The sequence below is a fragment of the Silene latifolia genome, chromosome 7 (assembly GCF_048544455.1).
Source record: "Silene latifolia isolate original U9 population chromosome 7, ASM4854445v1, whole genome shotgun sequence".
NCBI lineage: Eukaryota > Viridiplantae > Streptophyta > Magnoliopsida > Caryophyllales > Caryophyllaceae > Silene > Silene latifolia.
In genome coordinates, this window is record NC_133532.1 from 52,398,936 (window position 1) to 52,410,213 (window position 11,278).

The following is an 11,278-nucleotide window of genomic DNA, read 5'->3' on the forward strand; positions in this document are numbered from 1 at the left end:
GCATTGTCATTGACCGAATGCTTCATTCTCTTCACGATGGTTTTGCCCTTTTCGGGCGAACTACTACATGAATGACTTGAAAAAGAGTCCTCATGAGCTACACTCCCTTCTCGTATGCAGGCCAGAGAAGGATATGAAATTGAGTGGGAGCATGAAGCAGGATGTTCTCATGATTTCAAACAAGGGTAAAGGTAAGGGCAAGGCACATGGCGACCTAGGCGTAGGTAAGCCAAAGTTTAAAAAGCCGAGAAACGGTAAAAGTGCGCCCGGGTGAGACTAGTGGCTCACAGGGCAAGGCAAAGAGCAAGGGCGGTGACATAGAGTGCCACCATTGTCACAAGACTGGACATTGGAGGAGGAACTGTCCCGTCTATCGTGAGGACATCAAAGCAGGCCGCGTCGTTCCTGTCGAAAGAACATCATACCTCTCGAAAAAGGTGATGTGGACCTGCGAGTCGGGAATGGAGCACGAGTTGCTGCTGTCTCGAAGGGAACATATGTAATCCAACTCCCTAGTGGTTTTAAGCTATTTTTAAATAACTGTTACTATGTACCCAGTTTGTCTAAGAACATTATTTACATTTAGTACTTGCTAAAGACGGTTTTGCATTTTCAATAAAGGATAATAGCTGTATTTTCTCTTTTAATGAAATGATTTATGGCAAAGCAATTTCCATGAATGGAATTTACATCTTAGACCAAACCACGGAAGTATTACACGTGAATAATAATAAAATAAAGGTTCGTGACAAAGATCAAACCTATCTATGGCATTGTCGAATGGGACACATAAATGAAAAACGCGTGAAGAAACTCGTCGATAATGGGACTATTCCCGCATTCGATTTTTCTACATATGGCACGTGTGAATCATGTCTCATTGGCAAGATGACTCGAATTTCCTTCAAAGGTGTAGGAACGCGCGCTAGTGACCTATTAGGACTCATACATACTGATGTTTGTGGACCTATGTCAATTACCGCTAGAGATGGCTATAGATATTTTATCACTTTCACAGACGATTTGAGTAGATACGGATATGTCTACTTAATGAAGCATAAAAGTGAGTCCTTTGAGAAATTCAAGGAATACCGAATGCAGTCTGAACCAATCGGGTAGAAAGGTTAAAGCACTCCGTTCAAATCGGGGTGGCGAATATCTTTCAAATGAGTTTGATCAACACCGAAAGACGTGGAATCGTTTTGCGCTTAACTCCACCTGGAACACCTCAATTGAATGGTGTGTCCAAGCGGAGAAATCGAACCTTACTTGATATGGTTCGATCCATGATGAGTCACACGGTAGTGCCGATTCATTATGGGGTTTTGCTCTTTGTCGGCTTGCTCTTATACTTAACCAAGTCCGTCTAAAGTCACGACAAGACTCCATATGAAATGTGGAAGGAACGGTCCCTAACTTGTCCTTTATTCGGGTTTGGGGCTGCGAGGCTTATGTCAAGTGGAGACACGAGGATAAGCTCGGTCCGCGATCGGTCAAGACATACTTTATAGGTTATCCAAAAGGGACATTTGGTCATTACTTCTATTCGCCTACCGAACATCGAGTTTTTGTTGCGGCTAGTGCGACGTTCTTAGAGAAAGAATTTCTCAAGAACAAGACGAGTAATAGAACCTTCGAGCTGTCGCAGATTCCAGAACCAACAACCGAGGAACGGATGGAGGAAGTTGTTCCTCCAACTAATGATACGGTTAATATTCCTGAGGAACCTAGGAGGTCGGGTAGAGTCTCTCATCCTCCGGACAGATACATTGGTATGGTCGAGGAGAATGACGTTTTACTCCTAGAGAGTAATGAACCCGTTACCTATAAAGGTGCTATGACCTGTTCCGACTCAAAGCTATGGCTCGAAGCCATGCAGTCCGAGATGGACTCCATATATGAGAATGACGTATGGGATCTAGTTGATTTACCTAGTAAGGTAAAACCTCTACAGTGCAAATGGCTTTACAAAATAAAGCGTTCTGTAGACGCGCAACCAGATACCTATAAGACACGACTTGTGGCAAAAGGTTTCACTCAAGTGCACGGATTGCATTATGATGAAATTTTTGCACCTGTAGTCATGCTACGTTCCATTCGGATAATCTTAGCGATTGCCGCTTTTCATGATAATGAAATTTGGCAAATGGATGTGAAAACCGCCTTCTTAAACGGTTATTTGGAGGAAGAGTTGTACATGGTGCAACCCGAAGGTTTCATAGATCCTGAGCATCCTAAGAAAGTATGCAAGCTTAAGCGTTCCATTTATGGACTTAAGCAAGCTTCTCGGAGTTGGAATCATCGTTTTGACCAGGTGATAAAAGAGTATGGTTTCACTCAATCGGTCGAGGAACCATGCTTATATATCAAGTCGAGTGGGAGCAAGATTGTATTCTTGATATTGTATGTCGATGACATACTCCTGATTGGGAATGACATTCCTCTCCTATCTTCGGTTAAAGAATGGTTGAAGAACCATTTTCAGATGAAAGATCTGGGTGAGGCACAGCGCATTTTGGGAATCCGTATCTACCAAGATAGATCACGGCGGACGTTATCACTTAGTCAGGAGTCTTATTTGGATAAGATTCTTGAGAAGTTCAGCATGACCAACTCCAAGAAGGGGAACCTTCCAATGACGACTGGGATGCAGTTGAGCAAGTCTCAGTCACCCACGACGCCTGAAGGGATTGAGCGCATGAGTCGTGTTCCTTATGCATCTGCAATAGGATCGATCATGTATGACATGATATGCACACGTCCAGACGTGGCATATGCATTGAGTATGACGAGTCGGTACCAAAAGACTCCAGGTGAAACACACTGGATAGCTATCAAAAACATCCTCAAGTACCTACGGAGGACTAAGGATTGGGTATTGACTTATGGAGGCGATACTAAGCTATGCGCAATCGGTTACGCAGATGCTAGCTTCCAAACGGATCGAGATGACTCAAAATCTCAGTCCGGGTTCGTCTTCACTCTTAATGGTGTTGCGGTCAGCTGGAAGAGTTCCAAACAGAGTGTTGTAGCAGATTCTACTACTGAATCCGAGTACTATGCCGCTTCGGAGGCAGCAAAGGAAGCGATATGGATGCGTCAATTCTTACAAGGACTTACGGTAGTTCCTAGTTCGAATGACCCGATCACCATCTATTGTGACAATAGAGGTGTCATCTTCCAGGCTAAGGAGCCAAAGTCTAGCAAAAAATCTAGACATGTACATCGGAAAGCTCACCTGATCCGTGATTACGTGGAGCAAGAGGAGATAGTGATAGACAAGATTGAGACCGATGATAACATCGCGGATCCTCTCACTAAACCGTTGAATTATGATAAGCATGTAGGGCATGTTAATTCCATGGGAATTAAACGTGTTCCTGAGTTGTAGTACTTGATTATGGATTTGATACATTATCTTTTTTCATATACTATTTATAACTTCATCGTTTTATTATAATATTTTGTTTTTCATGTGGATTGTACTGACAACATTGAACGCCACAATGTGAACTGAATTACATTATATTTGTTTTGGTCTGTAATCGCCAATGTAAGCTGATAACTCCGGCTATTATATTGTGCAGTCGATTGATGGTGGGTTCAACGAGCCATAAGTCAAACGGTTGACTGATCGATCACAGATGCGAGATTATAACGATACCTCGTAGGACAACTTTTTGTGACAACGTAATGGAGTCCTAAATGTTTAAAAACATTCGGTTCTAGGTCGTGGATAGGACATCCATTGTGTTCCTAGAGTCGATTCTTTTGACTATCGACTGTCTCTTGAGATTAAAGGCGATTTTGGGTGACTTTGGTTTCTTTCTCACGGTCTGCTCGTAATCGGAGGCTAAGTAGATTTTTTCTGGGTCATTTCATACTGTGCTTACATATGCAGGATTCGAATTGAGGAAAATATCCAACCCTTATCAGGTATAGTTATTTCTCAGGGCCACTCGAGGAGTTGTAACTGAAATGCATGGCCATGCTCGAATGATGATTCGTTTATCAGTTAAGTTACTCTCTAGTCAGGGAAACCACTCTTGATGATGATCGCTTGTAAAATACGACCTTTGTGAATACGGATTTGCAAATTGTTTTACATTAAGTGGGAGAAATTTTAGGATATGAGAATCGGTTATTGCACATACACTTGTGAGGACAAGTGGGAGTTTGTTGGAGCTTGTGTCCTCCACAAATTAGTGTGATAACATTTGTAAATCTCTTACAGGTTCACAAGGGTATACTTCGTATATTTAATCAGTTGATTAACGTTTACCTAATAACGGTTGGCTTGCTAGAAAGTTTGACGTTATTATCATACAGATGGCGGTGATCAACTGGTCCCTAAAGGTCACATCTATAGGATGTGTTTGAGAGATGTGGTTATAGAAATATGATCACATTGATGCCTAATATGACTAAACAGTTAGTCAATGTGTTGATGAGACAATTATTTAATGAAGATTAAATAATATTAGTTGAGACGAATTAACTGTGAATTCGTAAATTAAATATAATAAGTTATATTTAATTAAATGTATGTAATGTTAGCTTGACGAATTAATCATTAATTCGTAATTAAATGTAATCGGTTATATTTAATATCAACAAGATGAATGTGTCATAGTGGTAATAGTGAGGGTACACAAACCAAGAGGTCATGGGTTCGATCCTTACTAGATGACAATTTAACACATTTTATACATTTTTGGAATAACCAAAATAAGGAAATAATACTCCTTATTTCGGTTATATGGGTCGAAAATAAGGAAGAAAATATCTACCCTATTACTAACCTAATTCACGGTTTAAGTAGGTTAGAGGGAGATTATTTTTAGACCGAATTTTTCTACTCATTCTCTTGCCTCTTCTCATCAGTAAAAACACAAATAACCTAAATTTTTACAGAAAATTTTGGATCGATTTCTAGCATAATCAAAGGGCATATCTCATATCGTCTTGGGTGCAACTGATAGGCGAATATCTATTTTGATATTGTTCTTAGGCCGTATTTGCTAGGACCGAAGGTTATTTCTGAATCCTTTACTTTTGTTTATGTATTTTTATTTTATGACTAGTATCATCTTCATAAAATTCGTTATAATCCTTGAACATAAAGGAAGTATACTGATTATTTCCCACAACCACCACCACCTACTACCAAAAAGATGGTGAAACTTTCCGATCACTCAAAGCCCACCGCGGCCATGCTTCCGGCCGGTATCACAACCACTCAAATCACCGCGCCGGACTTCGAGATCAAACCGGCTTTCATTAGCCTTGTGGAGAGGAAGCAATTTGAGGGGAAGTCCTTTGGAGGATCCCAATTTGTATGTGCAAAATTTTTGTGACTATTGCTCCATGATCCGTCAAACGAGAGTCACTCAAGCCCAAATAAGGGAAATACTTTTCCCTTTTTCTTTGAAGGACAAGCCCAAACTAGTTATACATTTATAACTATTATCCATACTTAAATTTCATAAGATAATATATCATTTTATACCCATTTATATTCGTTTTTGAATCCATTTTGATGCTACCTAAATGTTTATCCGTAAAGAAATTGCAATATGTATGAGTGTATGACGGCAAAGCCAACGTGGAGCAATCCCCTTCTCCCGGTTGTGTGCAGGGGCGTCTTTGGGCCTGTGTGGGCCGTGCGGCTGCACAGGGCCCCAAAATTTTTGGCCCAGAAAACCAAAGTAAAGTAAGGATAAATAAATTTTGGGCCTTTAAAAACTCATTGAAAATTTAATATGTCTTGGTGTTTAGTGAGTAGATTTTTAAACACAAGATTGATTAAAACCCAATCTGCACCAACATTTATGTCTTTGTTATATAGTAAAATCTTTAGATTTCGCATACGCCCAAAACTCAAGACAGCCCTGGTTGTGTGGCGTCAAAAACATCTTCCCTTCTTTTTTCCCTCATTTCGCACATTCTCTCTCTTTTCATCACCTTCACATTCACCTCCAATGGCGGAAACCTCTGTATTATGCAACACCACATACGCCTCTTCATTCCCCACCATTTCTCCATACAATCCTTCATCTTCCTCCTTCATCCCTTCCTCTTTCCCTAACCATCGCCGCCATCCTCGCTCCTTCTCCTTCCGCATCGCCGCCAAACCTTCCGATGGCGGTTACCTCTTTGGCAATGACGATGATGATCATTCCCTCTTTCGCGATTATCCTTGGCATCAACTTAACTCCGATGATCAGCCTTCCGGTACCCAATTCGGCTCTTTTAGGAACATATTTTCTGGGTTTCGTTTTAATTTTTGCCTCATATGCTTCAAATCTCACTTTATCCTTCTCCATTACTCGATTTATTCAAATGTGAATTATTTGATTGTCAAACTAGGCTAATACTCCCTCCGACCCAATCATTTATTTACATTTTTTTCATTTTGTGCAAATGTAATTAAGACGGATAGTGCCGTCTTAATTGAGAATTTGTGTCAAAGCTAAACAAAAGATTGACATATTGTTTTGATTGCTAAATTTGGCTGACATTTGTATTTCGGGCAATATAGATCAACCACGTTAGTTGATTCCCCGGCATTGCCGCCTGGTTGAGCCATGAATGAAATTAGGATTGTTATCACTGTGTAGTTGGCAAAAGTTATACTACACCAACAGAGTTTCTGTAATGTTGGTCGGAGATACAAACAACGTTTTAATTGAGTTCAACGAACTGCAAAGATCTTACGGTCAAATGTCAAACTGTATTTCAAATTAGAGGTCTTTTCTTACTCCCTCATATGTTTCGGATGAAGGTGTCATTTATATGATATAACCCTGTTATGACTAGAAAACCCATGTTTTTAGTGCTGTTTGTCCTCCATGTGTTCTGCACTTCTTCTATCATGAGTTAGGCATCAGTTATTTCACTACTTATGTACCAAAAAGGAAGGCCCTCGTACTGTCTTGGACTACTAATTGACATTCGGCTTAGACAATGCCAATATGCTTCCTAGTGGTGATTGAACGAACTATTGGGAAGATTGTATTGCACATTGATTAATAATTAATATGCTGGTCTGAACCTTGATAAAATAAGATGCTTTAACAAAGGATGTGTTCAATCTTGTACCTTTTGGGGTAGATTTCACTTCATTTGTTATTTTACGTTTCTATGAATAGAATTGGTGTTCTCTGTGTTCTTTGGTGGGTGGCCACCTTCTTGCTTCCGGTGTTTTGGTTATCATAATGTCATGCTTGAAATTTTTATAACCTTCATGTTAACAGTAATAATCTTGTAAATGTTGTTTGTCCATGCAGAGTTTCATGTATTTCTGTTAAGTTCTTTTTCTTTGGGTTTTTCTGTGATGTACCCTCCAATTCTGTAATTTTCTACAATATACCCCTTCATTTTGCAAATCATCTTGTATACCCCTTACTTGTTTACATAGTCTATACCGTGACCAAAGCTAAAGGTGCCTTCTATTTTTCTGTTAACTGACCACATGGAGTGATGACTATACAATTGCTAAACAATGATATGGATCAGTCCTTCTTTAATCTATTCGTACGTATCACTCCTTACAGCTTCATATCTTCCTTCACTTTCTTACATGGATTATCTTCTTCATTTGAACCCTTGAATCATCCTCACCATAATTCAGATACTGCAAGTCATATCCTCCCATTTCCCTTATAATACCATACCCCTTGCCACAGTAGGCAATGAAGTTCCCTCTTTCTTTTTACCTGCAAATCTGCAATTGAATATTAGCCAAAGGAACGTCCCTTGTGTACTATAGCCTTACTAAACAACGAGAGAGAGTATTTTGTTTGTTTGCAAATTGCAAAGAAGAAAATATTCGTTCAATTGATAAATTCCTTCAGTTAGTTGCTAAGTTTCAAAATTTGATCAATATGAGTTAAAGCACAAATCTATGGAACTTCTTATTGCATTTCATAAACTTAGTTTTCTCATAATAGTTCTGGAATATTGAAACACAATGTATAGTGCAAAAAGAGGAAGAAATGAGAGAGATGGGGGATAATGATTGAAGAAAGGAAAAAGACGAAATGAACTGACGGTGAAAATAAAATGCCAAACACAATAAGGCCTAACATCCCAAGTCGTCAGTTTAATGGAGATGACGGAAAATTTAGGTAAGGTCATGCTTTAGACTATTTAACTAAGTAAAGGGGTATACAAGATAATTCCCAAAAAGAAGGGGTATATTGTAGAAAATTAAAAAATTAGAGGGTACAATATAGAAAAATCCTTTTTATTTTTATGAGGTACTCCAGAAACTCCCCTAACATAGTAGCTGGTTCTACTGAGTGCAGGTATTCAGTGGGTTCGTGAGGACAAAATCACATTATTCACTGCAGATGGGCTCATTCAGCTTGGAGGTTCCTTGAGTCCTAAGCGTATTTCTCCATCAGAGGTACATTTATAGGAAAGTGTCCTAGAGACTTGGATTGTTTCCTGGAAGTATGCATCATATTGGATGTCGTCTTACGATTGCTTTTAGGATGAGGTTTATACTTTGTAGTAAATTACAAAATGATGTCACTCATGTTTTACTTTCAGTATCTGTTTGCACCGGCTTTATAATAGCTGTTTAGGCGTCTCTGCTCCCCGTGTCCCAATTTTACTGCCAAAAACATCAATTCTTTAGGTCCCATTTTCTGTCTAATGCTTTAAATAAATTGGTTAGTGTTTCCATTGGGTATAGTCTTTTATATTAGAGAGTATTAATGGTAACAATGCGTCTCAGTTATCAATGATGTGACTGATGTAATTTCCAAGCACTTGGAATAGAGGGAATATTTGCTTGGCGTCAATTTTAGGATAACCTTTAGAAATATTATCTTAATGTCTACTGTCGTGGGTCAATGAGAGTGGATGGTTGCCAAATTCGTTAACTTAACCCCTTAAGTGCTCTGTAATTCCCTTCGCATTTTTTATTAAGTATGGACTAAGTGAGTTACTAGTTTTATGTTTTAAAACGCAGAAGCAGAAAGGACAAATAAAAGCTTTTCAGAAACACCAGCGCTTCCAGGAGAGTGATTACATGGATCCAAAGCAGAGTCTTTGCCTAGGTGCTCTTTTTGATATTGCTGCAACAAATGTGAGATATATTGAGAGCTACTGTCATATTTTAAAGCCTGATATCTTATTTTGAGTCATGAGAGGGTTTGTTGCTTTTATTTTGTCCGTACAGGGGCTTGATATGGGTAGGAGACTTTGCATTATTGGGTTCTGCCGTTCAATTGAGATGCTAAGTGATGTTGTCGAGGATACTGTCTTGGAGCATGGCGGAGAGGTTTGTGCCTGTTTTATCTACTGTTTATTTTGCTTCACCAGATGTGTGTAATAATTAAACTGCTTGTGCTTGTGCTTGTGCTTGGGCAAGGTTTATGTTGCTTCTATATCAAATTGATGTTACCATTATTAGGCGCAAGCTGATGATCGGTTTGATTTAGAGTTTGTGCGCATTTGGTTTGGCCTGAGTTGAGTTTTATCCACCTCATTTTGATTATCGTATACAGCATGTTCCTGTGTATCCATATCCGATAAAGTCACAAACTCACAGACATGTTTCTTTGGTTGATGGTTGTAATTGGTTTAGAATATAAAAATCCCTGGATAACCTATGTTTCTTAGATTTGTTTAGAAGTATCAGCACCAGTGCGTATCCAAGTGGCACATTCCGCTATTTTAGGAAAACATCTAATCATTTGAAATGTCCAAGAATGTGCCGAATAAGGGTGAGCAAGGGAATATGAGTTGGAGTTACATACCATAAACCTCCGTGCTTCATTTTGTCCACCAATTACTATATGGCTTTTTCCCGTCTTAAATTAATTTAATCTTGTTGTAAAGGAATGGGCAGCTCATGGTTTTAGACGTTCAAGTACATTCCCCACTTAGTTAGCTGACATCTCTGTCCCGTTTTGAAATATGGGTCACTTGGAAACCATCACTCTGTTATTGGGAGTATGGTTGGTTGCATAGTGCGATCCTATTTACCCCCAGAGCCTCTTAATAAACGCTAAGGTAATGATAATGAATGGATATGTAGATTCTGAAAACATTTTAGTTGATGTTCCGAGACAAAGAAAGGAATCAGAAAGAGGCGTCTGTTGTGTGTACTTGGCATTAATCTAAAGCTTATATATCGCACCTTGGGGGTATTCAGGTGGTCCTGGCAGAGAAGGCGAGTGAGAGTGGTTTGCAAGAGAAGCTAAGCATGAAGGTGGCAGTGCCATATCTTTGGGGTGTTCCTCCTGTTTCTGAGACTTTGCACCTTGCTGTTAGGAGTGGAGGCGGCATTGTACAGAAGGTATTTTGGCAGTGGGACTTCTTGTAAATAAGCTCTCTACTAACCAATCTACTTAGCCTAATTATTGTGCATTTTTTGTATATAAAGTTAATCTTGTACATCAATGGAAGTAAATATTATGTAAATCCTATGTTCTCACATTTGATACTGCAAATCCTTAATAAAACGCAAGTTCTGATTTGTGAAATCATATAGCTTCATTGTTTCACCTCGCGTTTGTTCTGAATGTTCTGTGAGATTGTGATCGTTGAAACAAATGATCGTCCGAATCCCAGTCTAACTAAATTTGGGAAGGATAATGAGCATATTTTGACATAAGATTAGTGTTCTGAAGCTCGAACACACAATGAAAAAGGTCATTACCAGTAAAAATATGATTTGTTTGGGAGAAAGTCGTTGTAATCAGGTATTGGGAAAAACGAGTACAAAAATGAGGAATGGAATAGTATACCATACAAATACAACTCATACAAACCCTGTAAGAAAGGATTATAGCCATTTCACGTATAGCTATCAACGAGACTGAGCTTTTGCTGGCCACAGTTTGTATAATCTACTCGTATATGCTATTGGAAACTTCAAGAGTTTTCCACGGGCACTGGTCTTAAACCCGTGCAAATTGCACAGGTATGCTATTTTAAATAAATTATTATAAAAAAGTGGAAAATGCTATGGTTATTAAGTTTAGAAATCATATTTAAGATCTAATAGTTGAACTAAAGATTACATTTCTAATTAAGATATTTAATATAACAGACAATCAACATGAAAATATAAAAAAACGAAAATTGTATATAATTTGCCAGATTGTGTTGTTGAAGAACTCATCACTCCTAGTATCTAGTAGGAGTATAATACAGATGTTGTAAAATCATTGTTAGGTAAAAAATAGAGAATAAACAATAGAGAATAGAGGAAAAAAAAAATAATTTTGTAATTGTGTTTCTCAGCTCGTGTAAATGTTAC

General features: G+C 38.7%; 1 protein-coding gene across 1 annotated transcript; it reads left to right on the forward strand.

Annotated features, from left to right (window-relative positions):
* The first annotated feature begins 5,895 nt into the window (after positions 1-5,895).
* LOC141592153 (uncharacterized) lies at positions 5,896-10,499 on the forward strand. The gene is made up of 5 exons (XM_074412735.1): positions 5,896-6,234; positions 8,310-8,410; positions 8,981-9,097; positions 9,191-9,292; positions 10,169-10,499. Exons 1-5 carry the CDS (start codon positions 5,982-5,984, stop codon positions 10,337-10,339), a joined length of 744 nt encoding a protein of 247 aa, XP_074268836.1. The 5' UTR covers positions 5,896-5,981; the 3' UTR covers positions 10,340-10,499.
* The last annotated feature ends 779 nt before the right edge of the window (positions 10,500-11,278 follow it).

What these genes read in the sequence shown, in the direction of transcription:
- LOC141592153 (XM_074412735.1), top strand. Translation starts at nt 5,982, where the DNA reads ATGGCGGAAACCTCTGTATTATGCAACACCACATACGCCTCTTCATTC. An exon ending in CTCCGATGATCAGCCTTCCG is followed by an intron (nt 6,235 to 8,309) that starts GTACCCAATTCG and finishes TACTGAGTGCAG; the next exon opens with GTATTCAGTGGGTTCGTGAG. An exon ending in TTGATATTGCTGCAACAAAT is followed by an intron (nt 9,098 to 9,190) that starts GTGAGATATATT and finishes TTGTCCGTACAG; the next exon opens with GGGCTTGATATGGGTAGGAG.